At 41.5% G+C, this 17,828-nt stretch overlaps 2 protein-coding genes across 3 annotated transcripts in view; one reads left to right on the top strand and one right to left on the bottom strand.

Moving 5' to 3' along the window:
- The first annotated feature begins 1,464 nt into the window (after nucleotides 1–1,464).
- On the top strand, nucleotides 1,465–3,523 carry coa6 (cytochrome c oxidase assembly factor 6). Its single transcript, XM_028044131.1, has 3 exons — nucleotides 1,465–1,663; nucleotides 1,883–2,036; nucleotides 3,052–3,523. The coding sequence occupies exons 2-3, from the start codon at nucleotides 1,893–1,895 to the stop codon at nucleotides 3,148–3,150; spliced, it is 243 nt and encodes an 80-aa protein (XP_027899932.1). The 5' UTR covers nucleotides 1,465–1,663; nucleotides 1,883–1,892; the 3' UTR covers nucleotides 3,151–3,523.
- Nucleotides 3,521–17,828, bottom strand: part of slc13a4 (solute carrier family 13 member 4) — a 39,695-nt gene continuing 25,387 nt past the window's right edge. For both annotated transcript variants that reach the window (XM_028044080.1, XM_028044079.1), the window contains exons 6-16: nucleotides 17,523–17,562; nucleotides 16,418–16,504; nucleotides 16,133–16,317; nucleotides 12,996–13,115; nucleotides 12,744–12,845; nucleotides 11,917–12,018; nucleotides 11,674–11,783; nucleotides 11,358–11,479; nucleotides 11,028–11,189; nucleotides 7,543–7,680; nucleotides 3,521–7,364 (exon numbers count right to left, since the gene is read on the bottom strand). In XM_028044080.1, coding sequence (XP_027899881.1) covers nucleotides 7,227–7,364; nucleotides 7,543–7,680; nucleotides 11,028–11,189; nucleotides 11,358–11,479; nucleotides 11,674–11,783; nucleotides 11,917–12,018; nucleotides 12,744–12,845; nucleotides 12,996–13,115; nucleotides 16,133–16,317; nucleotides 16,418–16,504; nucleotides 17,523–17,562 — 1,306 coding nt within the window. In that variant the 3' untranslated portion in view covers nucleotides 3,521–7,226. The remainder of the gene's footprint in view (nucleotides 7,365–7,542; nucleotides 7,681–11,027; nucleotides 11,190–11,357; nucleotides 11,480–11,673; nucleotides 11,784–11,916; nucleotides 12,019–12,743; nucleotides 12,846–12,995; nucleotides 13,116–16,132; nucleotides 16,318–16,417; nucleotides 16,505–17,522; nucleotides 17,563–17,828) is intronic.

Genomic DNA, 17,828 nt, shown 5'->3' with positions numbered 1-17,828 from the left:
AACAGATTATGAATATGAGATTATATGGCATTTGCGTTGTTGGAGGAAATGCATGGAAGGTGACGGCATTTGGATGAAAATGTTTAATGGTGGATCAACCATGACGTCTGTGTTAATCACTTCTCTTCAGCCAACAGTCTGTGTCTATGTAAAATGTCAAATGAAAGACTTAAAACAGCTAGCATTGTTGTGCAAGAATATTGTGCGACAGAGCAGAGAGTGATACAGGACTTGTGCAAGGACAGTTGGACAGTGGTGAGGTGTGCAGTGGGAGCAACGCAACATCCCAAAGGAGGAGTAGGAGTACGTCACAGATGATCATTGACCTCTTTCTTCTTCTTTGCAACTCGGATTTCAGTTAAAAAGATTTAACTTGAAGGGAAGATAAAGAAGTAGTTTTGGATTCAAAATATTAGGTCTTAAATTTCTGCATGTGTACAACTAATCTGTAGGGAGGTCAGCAGAGGCATAAATAGAAAATGAGGTCTGCTCCTGAAGAAACCAGAGGAACTCTGTCAAATCTTTCATACACACACAGACCCACCCCTACATGAGGCAAAACACACTCTTCTGAGAAGTGGGTGAGCGCCTCATCCCTGCATTTGTGTGTGTGCGCGCGCATGTGTGGGTTTTTCTATTCCCTTCTGACAGTGGAAGCCCACAGACAGAGATGGATTGCTGCTAGGCTCCATGGCAACCAGTGGGGCTATTCTCAATCACTGCAGATGAAGGAGGGACCAAAGGAGTTAATCAGCAACGCACATTTTCACTCTGCCTTCACGCACGGTCTTATTATGCAGACATGTGTGATTATTAAAACTTTGCTCTGCCTTCACATTGTTATTGCGTGAAAATGTGTTCCTCTTCTAGCTTGATTCCTGTTGGTTAACTTTAACTCTCTTTCACATCTGGAGAAGACACGTGGAAATGGTTTTTACTTCACAAAGAGTCTCTCTGTTTCAAATCAAACCTTATAAAGTCTGTTTCTTAACTGTAAATGTTGAATTTAAACATTTTTGTTTTCCAGCAAATCAAGAAAACGTGTGCCTCAACAACCTGAGAGTCACATATTCACCGGTTCATCTCTCATTGTTACTTTTTTAAATATTAATTTGACTGTGGTTCCACTTCGCTCTCAATGAAGACAATTTAAATGTAAATATATCCAAAAAAGGGCGAGAAAACCCATACATATTATATAATGCTTTTACAAAAGTGAGAAACAAGGTTTAATTAGCTGAAATGATTGCACAAAGACAACATTTTGGTGAGTATTACGGTAATAAAGTAGTCCATGAAATAGAACTATCCTGAAATTAAGTGTTTTCATTAAAAAAATAGTTAAATTAAATCCATTTTTTTCCCAAAGACAATTTAACAATTTTCATTTTCCGTCTTCAAGTTTGTTGTACAACAGCGACATCACCTGGCCCAACCACGTAATTGCATGTACACGTAATTACCGCGCGACGAGGAAGTGCTGTTGTTGTCGCGCTTGTCCTTCACGTCCTCCATCCCCTTCATGTTACAAAAGTGTACCTACCATACGTTGTTTTTGAAGCTAAGCTGTGGTAATTGTCTTTTTTAATGGAGTGACGAGGGGAAGAGAAGAAGTGGGTCGGAACCGCGGAGTCGTCTTTTTATTTGTTTAGCTTTTTATTCGGTAAGTAACGGCGAAGTTAAATTGACAGCTGACAGTTTACTCTGTTATTACTTACTAATTAGTCAGCGGTGTAAGGACAAAAAAAAAAATTCAAAGTACATTTCATCAGAACGTAGTTTAAAAATACATTCGAATTATGAAAGGAAGCTGTTTTTCAACAATTTACCCACCAACCAGCAGCTCTTTCTGCAGCATAGATTCTCCTAATCTCTCCTGCAGGTGATCAGGAATGGCGGCTCCAAACTCAGCGCAGAGGAAGGCCTGCTGGGACGCCAGGGATCAACTCTGGCAATGTTTGGACGACAACAACGACAAGATTCAATCCTGCCAGCAGGTCCAGGGAGACTTCGAGGCCAAATGTCCAGCTCAGTGGGTAAAGTACCTCCTCGTTTTTAATCACCTGCTGTGCTCGTTGAAGCAGAGATGCTCGAAAACTCAGGAAATGTAACATTTCTTTAAAAATAAAACTAATCTGCACATCTGTTTCTCATGTTAAGTTGTTAAGAGATTAATTAGTAGTTGTCAGATAAAGTCCACTTCTAGATTACTTTTTTTTTTTTTTGGTCGCACCTGATTGTTTCAGATCATTAGCTCTTTCCAGCACTTTCTCTAAATTCTGATCTTAAATCGCTGACTAATGTTTTGCGAAATTTAAACTCCAATATATTAAAACTTTGGTATAGGTTGCTGCTGTAACTGGCCCCGCCCCTTTAAGACAGCTGGGTCTCTCATTGGATGTAAGATTAGGTTCTTTTTAAAATATCCTGGCTTTAAATTTGGGACCTGTCTGTTGGAAGCCGCCATGTTTTATGTAGCATTATGCTAAGTCAAGAATAAGCTGACTTGGCAGCAGAAACTGTAAAACAAGGTATTAGGACTAGGCTAAGAAATAAACAATTACAAGAATAAAGTCATGTAACGAGAATATAGTCAGTCTTATGAGAATAAAGTGGTACTATGGGACTTTAATCTCATTATTTCGACTTTATTTGTGTACTATGACTTTGTTGTACAATTTTCTTGTAATTAAAAAAAAAAGTTCTTAGCCTGGCCCTAATACTCATGGAGCTTAACCATATTTAAAGTTATTTAAAACTGCCCAGTTCAAACCAAACGTCATTAAGGTATGTTGGTGTGAATCATTTATCTTTGAATGGACAGATGGATCAGAAATCTGTGAGATCCAAGTTGATCACAATTTGAATCGTTTTCTGTGCGAAAGACTCAAATTACACTTCGACAAAAGTTCGGACACCGGATATGCCGAAGGTCAAACGCACAGAATGACTTCCTGTTTACTCAAGTCATCAAGGTGTAAAGCGATGCAGAATTAGGGCTTGTGTTTCGTCTCTTTAATTCACCCCTCTCCCCCCATCTCTTCCCGGCAGGTGAAATATTTCACCAAGAGGAGAGACTTCCTGAAGTACAAAGAGAAGATGCAGACAGAAGGCTTCACACCTGCTGAAGGCCCACAAGTAAACTCCTAACTCCTACCAAACAGGAACTCTGGAGACTGACTTTTAATCACATGAACTCCTGAGTGGAGTTTTCATCGTGAACACAAAAACACCTCACCTTTACCGTTATTTATGTGACGAGGTTTGAATCCTAAGAATTGCACAACCTGGCAAGTTATTGGACATTGTTCCTTAGAATTACTTAATGTATTTTTCTTTTTTCTACAAATTGGTCTTAATGGAAAATCAAGATCAGTGGACTCCACCCAGAAGTGGCTGTGCAGTTTGTATAACCGGATCAACTGTTTCTGTCGCAGAGGATTCAAGATTCTGGATTATGGCCACTCTGAAAAAAACATCAACATTCACTACAGTTTTGGAATTAACCAAACCAACAGGGTGATTTTGATGGCTTTTATTGTCGCACATGTATATTGTTTTCTAACTCTAGCGTAATATGAATACCCTTTCAGGATAAAACAGCTGATTTGAGAATGTTACAGGTAATTAGAAACGGGCAAAAAGAAACCAAACAAAAAACACATTGTGTTTATATTACAAATCAGTGTGTATTTACAAAGGAGTGTGGCCTCCGGGTCAAAGGTCTTCAATGAAACCATTGCTAGAAACAGGGTTCCTACATTCTGGAGTTTGATAAAAGTTCTTGGTGTCAAATGTATCAGTCAGTCTGTCCACCCGTTTGTAAGGCCGCCCCTCTGTCCAGTCAGTCCAACTGTCCATTCGTCCTACTTTTCATACACCGATCAATCCACTCATCACTACGTCCAGCCATTCATCTGTCCATCTGACCAGTCGTCCCGTAATCCAACAATTCCTCTTTCGGTCACTCATCTCCCAATCTGGCCATTTATCCATCAATCATCCCTCCGCTCATGCTCCAGTCATTACCTTTTTACATTTAGAAGTTTCCATAGCTTGATCTTTGGAAGTACCACATTTTGAAATGAACCTGATCAAGAACTTCTTTGGAGATGAAATTTTGACCCCGTAAATGTGTAGGAACCCTGTAGAAATCTACAAACCACAAAGAAAACTGTAGACTTCTAACAGGGGTCTAAGGCCTCTGGCAGTACAAAACAGTCACAAATTACATATCAATTTTGTATTTTCTGTGAAAACATAAAACATACCTTTTGCATTTCTGCTCAGTACAATGGAGGGTTTTGCGTAAACCTTTTCGACTTTGCCACCATAAGAGTTATTGTGATTTGATGAGTGGATTGAACTATTGCACAATACAGTCCCGTACTCAGTTTTCAGTCAACCAGAGCTTGAATGGACTCTGCTGCCTCACATAAATTCTTCTCTTGCCCGTAATCCAGTCATGTACTTCCTACACCTCAAAAAAAACGGAGCTAATCCAACAACCGAATACTTCTCCCTGCAACCTTAAGGACATTGAGATATGACAAAAGACAAAAATATATATATAAAAAGCAAAGTTTCAAGATTATTTTTAGTAAAGAATAAAGGGTCACTACTGGAAATACATTCTTGTCGTAAGCAGAGTAAACAATGTGCAAGATTTAAGAAAGTAAGCCGTGAACAGAGGTTTTCCAACATCACAGCAAGGCACCAATGAGCTTATAAGGTTTGAATCCAGGTTTAAAACAGGCAGCCAACATTTTAGCATTACAGGCTTGATACAGAAAAAGCATTTCAAGACGTTTTGAATAAAACAGGCGGCAAAAACAAATTTGGTATTTGGTGCAAAGCTTCAAATCAGCTTTAGAACCTTTGCAAAAAATGATTGGTCCCATGATAGGAAGCCCTGGTTTGTGTGTGGTGAATTAGATTTTATCCAAATGAAGAAAAACATTTGGTTATATGTACAGTAGGCTGACTACACTCACTGGGAAAACAGTCGAGATCCAAGTCAAGCACTCAGAAGACATAATTTGCTCAAATTAGTGATGGTCAAAACAGGGGTCAGCTACCTTTACATTTCTGCCTTCAGTCCAGCTAAATAAAACTCAGAGCTGCAAGTGTAACATGACCTTTAGAGAAAAAGACACCTTATAATTTTTGAAAAACATTATGTTTGATACTACTGCAGGTTTAATGTGATGCTCCGGAGTTGCGCAGCAGATGTCACAGTCAATAGCGGGGAACTGGAAGGTTTGTCCCGTCAGACCGTCAATTCCCAAAACGAGACACACGCACAAAAACAAAAAAAACTTGTAAAAGTGCATTCAGTCTTAGTGTGTCCCTTAAGACTGTGGGGACCACAGTGAATTTTTGTTGTTTTAAGATAAAGAGAAAGAAGAAAAAAAGTGTTTCCCAAAAAGAGAAATGACAAAATATTATGGCTATTTTTAATGTCATTCTGTTGTGAAAATTTAGTGCTGCGAAAAAACCAAAAACTATTAAGCCTCATTTAAAACAATATACAGTAAATCTATATATATACTGTATATATATATATATATATATATTTTTTATTAAAAGGTTGTTTCTTTATTATTTTTACCCAAAGTATTAAGAACCATTGTGGAAGGTCCAAATAACCACTTTTGACTCCAGAGCCTCAGGTTGCAGGGCCCTGAGTGGATAAGTGGCAGCGTCACAGTCTGAGCGATGGTGAGTGAAGATCACTGGAGTAGGAATGAAAAAAAAAGTAGTACAATTTCTGAAGGTTAAATCCAATAATAGCAGCTCCAGGTTTTCGGATTATCCATCAAAAGCAGCATCTCCAACTCTCAGTACATTTGGACTACAAAAGAGCACCAAATGCTAAATATTTTATGTAGGTTGTTTTTTCTTTTAAACTTCATACAGTTAGCATCACTCTCCAGCAGCTTAGGTCATTTTGAGTTGAGTGTTTGCAATCATCGGTGTTAATTTAGTCTGTTAAACTTGTGGCTAGCTTCTCAGATATATTTGCTAGCATTGCAGCTGCAGTACTGCTAGTAGCAGGACTGTTTGAAGTTAAAAATCTCAATACAGCTAAGACAGAAGTTCTTGAAGATCTTCACAATGAAAGGCCAACAAATAATTAATTCCGAACTTTAAAAAACAAAAAAAGAAAAAAGATTTTAACCTTGTTAAAGAGCTTGCAGTACCTTCTTTAGTTGTAAAAACACATGAATCAGAATGCTGGTGTGTTGTCAGTTCAGACTTAACTAGCCTGCATCATAATTTCGTCAAGGTAAAAACTGTTGCTTTAGTTACATCTGTACACCAGACACAGATGATGCCTTGTAGATCCATTAACGTTAGCTTAAGCTAACAGTTGAACGTTCTGCCCCACTGCCTGCAGCACCATCAGCTTTTCCGTACAAATTATGTTCTCTTCTAGATGTACCAGAGTGTAAAAGTCAAAACTAATTACATACCCGCCACAGTATTACACCAGTTTCTTCTGGGTTCTTCCTCTTTACTGTTTTAATCAGTGAGTGTATTGATACAGTACAGCCACAGTAGAAACCTCGCTTTAACCAGTTGACCAGTGCGCTACGCTACCATGCACACCTAGGTAAAGCATAAAAGAGGCTTCTAACAAGTGGCTAGTTAGCTTATTTCTATTGTAACGTTTACTACAAGAGTACAAAGAATACATTAAGACATTTTATTTATGGTGAATTTGTAAAAAAAAAAAAAAAACATAAAAAAAAGACAATAAAACCTCTCAGTTCTGTTGTATATTTGAAATATCAATACGATATGAGCTCTTCATTTGCCTCAATTAGCTTTCTAATTTGTATTGCTTCATTGAAAGAATCAGCGTATTTGTAGCAACGGAGGTAAAGTTAATTTGTTGAAGTTCGGTTTTCCCCCGGAGCGACCACAATATGGCCAACTTAAACTGAAGCTAATATTCTAGCTAAGCTAGCTTTCCGCCATTTTCTCGTCTTTCTTTCCGTAAGGCCGGTTCTCTCAGTCTCTTTCTGGGGAAGACGATCCTTTTGACTCCGTCATGTTTTTTGTTTTTTTCTGTCTTCATCATAAAAACTCTTCTTTTCTAATTTTACCCCCTGCCTCAACTCCTTTCTATTGGCTGTACACCAGACACAGATGATGCCTTGTAGACCCACTAACGTTAGCTTAGGCTAACAGTTGAACGTTGAGTCTTAGCTCGGCGTTGGTTATAAGCCTCCGGTGACGTTTCTGGCCACTGCCCAGGCGGGGAACTCGGTCAGGTTGAAAAGCGGGACGCCCCAAGTGGTGATGGCTAACATAACCACCGCCACGCCGATCAGGTTCACTCCAAACCCTGCTTTCACCTGGATGGGAAGATTAAAGAACACACATAAACTGACCTGAAATGACTGGGGAGAAAAAAAAAGTACAGGAACATTCAGTTCTAAAAGAAAACAAAACATTATTCTTTGATTTTAGACAAAACAAATCTGAAGCCGTTTGATGCTGCAGGTGCACTAAGAGTGTGTGTTAGAGACCTACCATGTCGCTGATCTTCACGTGGCCGTAACTGAAGACGATGGCGTTGGGGGGGTTCCCCACTGGAAGCATGACCCCAAATGACACGCACATGGTGGATGGGATCAGAGTGTGGAGGGGGTTGATGAGCAGGGTCTCCGACTGGACCGTGGGGTGAAGAACAATACGGATACAGTCAGGGAACATTACAAGGGGGAAACGGGGGAGAGTGGCTGTTCGTTGGAGATCAAACGGAGGGAAGGAGGAGGAGGCAAGATGACGATAACACAATGATTGAAAAATTATTTAAGAATGGAGATGGAACAAAATTTTACATGAGAGCAAGCTTTTGTATTTTAAGTTCATTTCACCACAGCACTTATGAGAGTTCTACAAATCTCTGGTATTCCATCCACCCATTTTCTTCCGCTCATCTGGGGTCGGGTCGTGGGGGTAACAGCTTCAGAAGGGAGACCCAGACTTCCCTCTCCCCAGCCACTTGTTCCAGCTCCTCCGGGGGAATCCCAACGCATTCCCAGGCCAGCTGAGAGACATAGTCCCTCCACAGCGTGTCCTGGGTCTTTCCCCTTGGCCTCCTCCCGGTGGGACGGGCCCGGAACACCTCACCAGGGAGGCGTCCAGGAGGCATCCTGACCAGATGCCCAAGCCACCTCAACTGGCTCCTCTCGATGTGAAGGAGCAGCGGCTCTACTCTGAGTCCCTCTTGGATGACTGAGCTTCTCACCCTATCTCTAAGGGAGAGCCCAGCCACCCTACGGAGAAAACCCATTTCGGCCGCTTGTATCCGCGATCTCGTTCTTTCGGTCATGACCCAAAGCTCATGACCATAGATGAGGGTGGGAATGTAGATCAACCGGTAAATCGAGAGCTTCGCTTTTTGGCTCAGCTCTCTCTTCACCACGACAGACCGGTACAGCGCCCGCTTGACGGCAGACACTGCACCAATCTGCCTGTCGACCTCTCGCTCCCTTCTTCCCTCATTCGTGAACAAGATCCCAAGATACTTGAACTCCTCCACTAGGGGCAGGACATTGGAGAGCTCAACCCAGAGTCCCCAGGCTCAGCTTCCTCAATGGAAGACATGTTGGTGGGATTGAGGTGGTCTTCGAAGTATTCTGCCCACCGGCCCACAACGTCCTGAGTTGAGGTCAGCAGCACACCATCCCCACTACAAACAGTGTTGGTGCCGCACTGCTTCCCCCCTCTGAGACGCCGGATGGTGGACCAGAATCGCCTCGAAGCCGTACGAAAGTCTTTCTCCATGGTCTCTCCAAACTCCTCCCACGCCCGAGCTTTTGCCTCAGCAACCAACCGAGCCGCATGCCGCTTCACCCGCCGGTACCCATCAGCTGCTTCCGGAGTCCTACAGGCCAAAAAGGCCCAATAGGACTCCTTTTTCAGCCTGACTGCATCCTTCACCAAAGGTGTCCATCTACGGGTTTGAGTGTTGCCGCCGCGACAGGTACCTTGTGGCCACAGCTCAGATAAGCCGCCTCGACAATGGAGACATGGAACATGGTCCACTCAGACCCGATGTCCCCCACCTCTCCCGGAACCTGTTCGAAGTTCTGCCGGAGATGGGAGTTAAAGCTCCGTCTCACAGGGGATTCCGCCAGACTTTCCCAACAGACCCTCACAACACGTTTTAGGCCAGGTCTGACCGGCATCCTCCCCCACCACCGGAGCCAACTCACCACCAGGTAGTGGTCAGTGGACAGCTCCGCACCTCTATTCACCCGAGTGTCCAAGACATACAGCCGCAGATCCGATGAAACGATGATAAAGTCAATCATCGAACTGCGGCCTAGTGTGTCTTGGTGCCAAGTGCATATTTGGACACCCTTATACTTGAACATGGTGATCTCTGGTATTGTTTATTTAAATGCATGATGGTCGAGTTTTAGTGAGCATTATCTGGTACAACCAAGCGTGTAATCTGTAATAAAAAAAACCTAACATTTCATCAACTATGTTGTGTTTTCTGTATCATTTCTTTGGGGGGTATACCTAGGCTAGCTAGTTTGCTAGCTCAGCTGTGTCTCATTTGTGCATAAAGCCATCAGTCAAAGCATTGCTGTCTTTGACAACTATTACTCTGTACTAGACAAAGCTAGCTTGTTAGCTTAGCTGCATCTCCTTTGTGTATTAAGCCATCAGTTCTCATCACTCCGTGCTAGTGTGTTAGCAGTGTCTCTTCTCCAGATAAATCCATCAATAGAGCTCCTAGTGCCGCTACCATTAATGTTTTTTCATGGAAAGTACTCCTGACCCAGCAGTTCTACGTTTAGCAGTGTTGCTCTTTCCTAAATAAGGGTACCAATATTAATACCGACATATTAAGTATATGTGCCATTTGATTTTCTTCCCCAAAAAAGTAACCCAAACGGCTCGGCGTTTCCATTACAAATCTCCACAAAACTTTGTCAATATTCCGCTAATGTTGAAAAAAAACTATTTCACAATTACTGTATTCTACATTGAATTTTTAAAAATGCTATAAAATCACACATGAATACGTTGGTTCACGCAATAAGTCATCCTCCAACTACTTTCTGTCGTCTGCTTCATGGGTTCCTCCAATGGCAACATCCGGTTGTTGATCATGTGGGGCGAAAAAAGTGTTTCGACTGTTGTTTTGCGAAATAAACAAATTTCAATATGGTCTAAAAACCACCTCATCTTAGAGCCAAAACTTTGACTTTGTTTCTAACTGGTTCTTGAACTTCTTTATCTGAACATTTAGCACTTTGTAAAGTTTTGAGCCTACTTCTTGGTGTCAGACAAGTTCTATTAAACCGAGTTTGTGATTCTACAGAACAGGCAGTGATCAGATAATACATTTTTTTCAGTGGTCTGAAGCATTTGACTTTAATGTGACTAAGCAAACAAAAAAAAGAAATCTGTAATGGGGCAAATATTTTTTGCTGCTTTGTAAACTGTAACAACATCTACCTAAGGTCCTGTTTTATTGAAAAACAAGCATTTTTCTATAATTGGCACATTTTCATTTATTTTCAAAATGTCAAATTGCACAATTATACTGCCAATAGAAACGCAGATAATGTTTAGCTGTGTCTCTTTCCCAGTTGACAGAACTATCACCCATATTAACTTTGTTTACTCTCCGTCTTTCTACAGACGGTACTCCTAACGTAGCAGTTCTACATTTAGCCATGTTTCTTTTCATTATCGCCGAAAGTTAAGGACTTAATGCAGGGGTGTCAAACTCCAGTCCTCAAGGGCCACTGTCCTGCAACTTTTAGATGTGCCTCTGCTGCACCACACCTCAATAGAATAATTAGGTCATTAAGGCTCTGGAGAACTGATCTACACAAGGAGGAGGTAATTAAGCCATTTCATTCCAGTGTTTTGTACCTGTGGCACATCTAAAAACTGCAGGACAGCGACCCTTTAGCACTGGAGTTTGACACTTGTGACTTAATGCAAGATTTTCAACGCATGCAAAGTGGAGGACCTGACATACGTACCAGAGCTGACAGGATGGGCAGGAAGACTGTAAGAGTTGCTGGGTTGGAGGCAAACTCTGTGACCGCCGACACCAGGAGGCAGGCCAGCAGGGTGACGGCCCAGGGCGGAAGGCCGCTCATGGGCTCCAGCTGCCTGCCAATCCACACAGACAGGCCCGACACCTGCAGGTTACGGTTTATTAATCCCACAAATACAAATCTGACCAATCGGGAAAAATTTTTTTTTACGGAAACACCAGGCTGACCGACAGGCAGAACTACATGATTTGTTTGGGAAGAGTTTGTACATGTTGTTGTGTTGCCGCATCAGCAAAGATGCGTGTGTTTTACCTTGCAGCCGGCCGCGAGCGCGTATCCTCCTCCGACCAGGATCACGATCTCCCACGGCATCAGCCTCTGAAAATCTTTCCAAGTGATCATGGGGGCGAGAGGGTCGGGGTCTGAACTGTCTTCTGAAGGTTAAAAAAAATAAAAACAAAAAGCAAACATAACATAAAGCTGATTACCTTGAGGGGGGTTTTTGGACTTATTTGTGAAATTCATTGCTTCATTGGGAAATTCTTGGTAAGTTTTACTGCGTGATTTACAACTGGTAAAATAAACAAATAAATAAAAAATGTGTTTTTGCTGTTCCACTGGAACCGACCTGAGTTACTGCAGCTGGGTGAGGATGATGAGAAGGGACGTCTGGCGGGGATGAGGAAGAGCAGGAAGCCCAGGAGGACAGACACGGTTGCATCGGTCCTGTAGCCCTTCCTGGAGACAAAGACAAACAAAAATCCATCGTGTCCCGCGATGGTGCCATATTGGATCATTTTTGGAGCGGACGGCAGGGCCGCCGAGCACAGGACCACAGAGGAGTTGTTTTGCGACGTCCGGAGCCGCTTACTTCTCAAAGAGCGACGTCCAGCCGGGCACAAAGCCGGGCTCTCTGGTGAACCACAGCAGAGTCATCAGGATGAAGAAAATCCCCGTCACCACCTCGGGGTAGCTGCAATGCAACCACAAAAAGGCACGTCACCAACTGTCGCAACTGTTGTGGGCATCGCAGCCACGTCTGGGTTCGACCTCAGACAAGCTGGATGCAGTAAAGTTTTAACTCCTCCATTTCTAAATTTGTGACCCTTACAACTAGAAAACTGACTAAATATCTCATTGTATCTTTTTATGAAAGAGCAACACAAAATAGTGTAAAAAATAAAAGAAGATAAAATGCAGCACTTTATCTTAGTTAGAATTACCAAATTTATTTCTATTTGCCAAGTGCCAGAAAACTGCCCGTTTTTAGAAAATGTGTTGCTTTTATTGAATTCAAACGCTTGCAAACATTTGGTTAGTGTCAGGGATAATGTGTACCCCCGTCTACAATCTGTAAAATGTTTGACTTGTGTCAAACCTATGAGGTTTCTCTCCACAAACGTCTCGACAGGTTAACTGACGCATCTGAGTTAGCTGTGTTTTGAGGTCACACCTGAAGCCAACTGCTTTCTCGTTTCTTGTCATTTTTGTAATTTTAAGTCGGCTAAAACAAGAAAGGTTTGGTTGGAATTAACTTCTGATAGGTGCAGCAAGACTTGAGAATTGAGGTTAAAAAAAAAACAATTAACTTTAACATTTCTGAGCTCATTTGTGTCGATACGTCACTTAAGAAAAAATCCCAATAAAAAACACAGCAGTTTTTCCAGACTACACTCCGACATGAGCCTCTCCAGTCACCTGATGGGGCCCAGCTTGGCGTACTCCTCCTGGATCCGCTGCTCAGACATCGTTTCTCTCCTGGTTTTGCGTTTCTTACTCAGCGAACACGTCTCTCTGAAGCTGAGCACAGAGACGGCAGCGGCCTGAGTTACACACCAACGGATTGCCGTAATGACAAGATGCGAGCGTGAGCAACACTAATAATTACACACCTGGATGTGTGTGACCGAGAGCAGAAAAACAAAAAAAGAAAGAAAGAAGTGCGCTCACTTGCAGCCGAGGAAGAGGAAGTGCAGCCAGAGCCAGGTGAGGACCAGCATGATGATGGCTATGGGGAAGCTGAAGATGAACCAGGTGCCGAAGTTGATCACCTTCGCCTCCGGATAGCGACTGGAAAAGGGAAAAATCCAGACAGGGAGACGGGAAGGGAACTTGTAGCGTTTTAAAAGGACAGACGAGAACAAGCAGGTGTGTCGCATTTCAGCTGATATGAATGAAAAACAACAATCAAACCCCGAACCGCGTCACGGCCTCACGCCTGCTGTGAATGACGGCTGTTTGTCTCACAAATCTGAGCACCAACAGGTGGAGTCGGTGTGAGAGTCACTGAAAACCTGCAGACTCAACCGGATTTATTTCACTGAAACCAAAACTTCAGTCGGATTCAAACAAATATGATTCTGCCAAGTAGCAATGCTACCTGCGGTTAATAATGTTTTTAGCGTCTTCGCTTACAGTCAAGTCAAGACAAGGACAAAAGTGTTCTTAAAATAGGGCCGGGGCTATTTTGATTCATTAATTAGTAGATTTTAATGCGCTAAAATTTTTCGCGGGTTTCTCGTACATCCGTAAATCTGACGCACAAACGACATCCGCTAATAGTGAGAGACGTTTCCCTTGGTCCACTGTGGCTGAATGTTTGCTTCTAAAAACAACATGCTAAAAAAAACCTCTGTCATGCTAAAAGGAATTAGCCGAGCAGCGAAGATATTAGCACCTCAATGCTAAATGTGTAGCTAGCACAGACATCCAAAACGCTAGGAATGTCCAAAGTCCACATTCCTAAAGAAGTTCTATGAATGATCAGGAGTTCCTGAAACACTTCCTGAACACTTGGGACCAATCAGACGGCCGAAGAACCAAAATAGCAAATTAAAATCAAGAAATGTCAGTGGTATTGAGCTCATTTATTCAATAAATCAACTGCAAAAAGGGGTTTTGAATTGAAAATGTTGCTTATTTTGTTTATATAGTTTGAGTAAAATGTGATTAATTACAGAGCCTGAACTTAACTCAAAAATTTGTAGCAGAGCAGCCAATTATATACTTTTTTTTAGATGTGTCCTATCTTCTCAGCTTAGGAAAAAGCATGGTGGGTCTGGATGCATTACAGAGTTGGAGGGTAATTTTTTTTAACAAACTGAGTGACATCGTTAAATTGATAGCACAATAGGAAATTGCATCTGGTTCCAGCCTACAAAGTGGATGAAACAATACAAACACGGCACTGAACATCACAAAAAAAACCACCTGGGCACATGGTGGTGGCAGCATCATACTCTGGGGTTGCTTTTCTTCGAATGTGCCTTAGATTTTTAATCAAGGTTTTCTCAATAGCTTTGGCATTAGAGAGCTGAAAATAAAGGTGGGTCTTATTTTCCAGTGAATCCAGATGAGAGACGTCCTTACAGTCTGAACCTTTGGAAGGCAAAGAGTGTCAGAATATGACTAAACTCAATAAAGTTTTAGTTTAGGCATTTCTGCAACCACGTTGTTTTATTTTGTTTTGGTCACAGAAAACGGGACTTGCATACTTTTGAGAGCAACTGCACTCTCTACGCGTCCACCACGAGTCTTGTTTTTAAGCAAAGAGTTAACTTTCTCAAAAGATTCCCGTTCCCGGAAATATACTCTTAGGATTAAGAGTATATTTAGAGTATAAAAGAGTATACTCTGCCACACACACACACACACACACACACGCACACACACACACAGACACACGCACACGCGCGCACGCACACCCAACTGTGCAGAGAATAAAAAGCATGACCTTTGCCCACTGAGCTGTGACATGAAGGAGGCCATTCTGTGGGGCTTAAAAACACTGGCTGAAGAAAATCGGCTCTATTAGGACTGTACAGGCTGATTAGTTTGATTTAAGACCCTTCAAGGCCCCCGGGATCTGATTTCACACAGAGTGTTAAATCACAGCAACGTGGTTGCCAAAACTAGCCGCACATGTGTTCGAAACCAAATGGAAAGATGGTCATTATGAGCTGCCGTCACAGTAATAGCTTCTATGTTTGTTTAGCTTCCATGTTGTTTGAAGTATCAGGAAATTTTGAATGAAAATCTGTTGGCATCAGAATAAAAAATATTATCGTTTTGCTCTCTCAACAGAATGAATTAGAAAAAACCCCAAAAACATTTACCTAAAAAAAAAAAAAGTCTTATAATTCATACTTAAAGCAGTTTTTTTTAAAATACCGATTTAAAAATGCGCAACTTCAGAGAAATTTTTAAGTTTTACAAAGTTCTCCATTACATCCCTGTCGCACTACTGCATGTCTGCTTTGCCTAACCCGCACTCTCCCCCAAAATACTGTAGCGAGTACACAACACAACAACAATCACTTTATTCTCTGTTTAATTCAGCTAATCATTAGCTTTATATTGAATTGCATTGAATTTTTTTTATTTATTTCCAGCCGTTTACTTGATCCTCTTATATTTAAAAATTAACTAATGAGGCTAGGAAGTTGAGGAAAGTAATGCACGACACAGCAGAATCCTGTGAATTCCACACCACTGATCCCAGTATACGGCACTTTGCTGCTCCACAAAAATCAGCTTCGTTATTTTGTGTTGGAAAAAATCCCAGATAACAGGGGTTTTGTTTTCTCAAAACAACAGGACCGCCCACCATAAAAACAACACAGACAGCGACTAAGCTGTACTAAGACGGTAATACTGTTGTTGCACATTTAGAATAAAGGTTTTCTGAACCTCATGGTGTATTTTAAATGTGTTCGGTTCAATGTAGAATCATCAAATTCACCGGTTTACCGACTTACGTCTTTGAACTACACATGTTAAAATCAGAATTTATTTTAAAAAAAAGAACAAAAAGAAAAATCAAAACCTGCTATTGGGCTAACGTGACAAACATTAAGCTAAGTAGATCTTTTGAGGTTAAGAGTAAAAATCCTCCACACCTGCTACCAGTTAAATAGCTCGTATTGAAGAAAATTAATGCTCATTTTCAGGGGGTTTTTTCCACGTAAAGCTCAATTGTTGATTTCTGAAACCTCCACTTGCTGGCAGACAGTGGTCTAAGGTTCTTATAGCGGAGAATAAAAAGCATGACCTTTGCCCACTGAAACAGAAACAGAACATGGACCTACGTGTTGAACTGCTCGGCGAAGATGAGGTTGGTGGACGTCCCGGTGATGGTGATCAGTCCTCCGATGGTCGCTGCGTAGGTGATGCTGAGCGACAGGCATTTGCAGATCATGTGGTCCCTCTTCGTGGGGTACTGGGAGTCTCTCCTGGCTCTCACTCGCTTCACGTTTGGGATCTCTATGGCAACCTAAAGAGGAATCACGGAAACGCTTCGACTGAATTCAACAGTATAGCTGGCGGGGAGCCGCCGAGAGAGAGTTTAAAGCGACGGCGTTTTGTTCCCCGACCTGCGGCAGGTGTCCGTTGGTTTGTCGAACAAAAGTCTTGTTCAAGACGGGCTGAAGACCGAAACCGTTCAGCTCACCCGCCTGACCCTACGGGGCAAAAGGAGAAAGACAGATTTGACCGGTTTATGTTTTGTTATTATTTGCATCTTTTTATCCATTGACCATTTCATATTTCCCACGTTTTATCGCATTTCAACCACAAACTTTACGGGATAGGTGAACACAAAGGTCATTGGGAGGTGAAAGGGAAAAGGATGAGTAGGTGGTTTGTAAATTTGCATCCTAATAGAAGACTGGAGCGCATTTGCATTCAGTCACCTTTGCTCTAAAACCCCAGAATAAAATCCTGGTCAGCCTATTGTGGGACTGAAGTCACCTAATTAGCAGATGGTGTGTATCTGTGTGTGTCTTTTAAGAAAGTTTAGTGAGGAAAAAAAAACACCTTATATGTCACAATAAATTTTTTATTTATTTTTTAAAATCAATCTTTACCGTGAAATATGGCTGGTGGCAACATCACACTGTATGGAGGAATTTACTTAAATTGTCGATGGCTGGTTGTATACAATGTAAGTTTTTTTCTTCTAAAGTTTTGCCTTCAGGGCCAGAGCCGGCCCAAGCAGCAAGCAAACCAAGCTGCTGCTTAGGGCCTCCTATAAATACTTGAATTCCAACACAAATTATAGATCTAAAAGTCTTAGATTAGTTTATTGAGAATGGGAATACTGTTAGAACACACACACACACACACAAATATATATAAATAACAGTTTGACATTTTACCATAAGAATTAAAGGAAATGGGAAGTTTGTTTTGCAAAAATGAAAAATAATTTTTGTTGTAAAATTCTTGCGTTGCCAGTTACAATGTAAACTCAGGATTTTTGGTGGTGATGTTGTTAATAGAAAGAGGGGCCCCACATCAACTTCTGCATGAGGCCCCCACACCCTCTGGGCCCGCTTCTGTTTGGGCCAGTAATTTAAATACATGCTTTTTATTTCACAAAAATACATTTAAGTTTGTGGTTGTAATATAATAAAAACGTTTAAAAGCTATGAAACATTTTTTCCAGTGCTCTTCACCTCAGCACAAACTGTATCTTACCTCGGTGAAGGAACTGAGATCCTGTTTGGAGCGTTCGTTCCTCGAAAGGAGACAAAAGAGAAATGTAAATCTTAATCAGATTCACAAACTAAATGCAAAGACAAAATGATGCAAATGAAAAAAAATCTGTCAAATTTACTACACACTTAAGAACTGTTTCATGATGAAGACAATAAAAGTTTGGAAAACATATAAAATATGAATGAACGTACAGAAATGTGATTTAATTTCTTTTTATGTTCACATTTAAACATGGATCAAGTTTCAACGTATTAAACATGAGAAGATGCATGGGGGGGGCGGACT

This window comes from Xiphophorus couchianus, chromosome 17 (genome assembly GCF_001444195.1).
Source record: "Xiphophorus couchianus chromosome 17, X_couchianus-1.0, whole genome shotgun sequence".
Taxonomy (NCBI): domain Eukaryota; kingdom Metazoa; phylum Chordata; class Actinopteri; order Cyprinodontiformes; family Poeciliidae; genus Xiphophorus; species Xiphophorus couchianus.
Note: the sequence above shows the minus strand (reverse complement) of the source record. Positions and strands in the feature narration are given on the sequence as shown.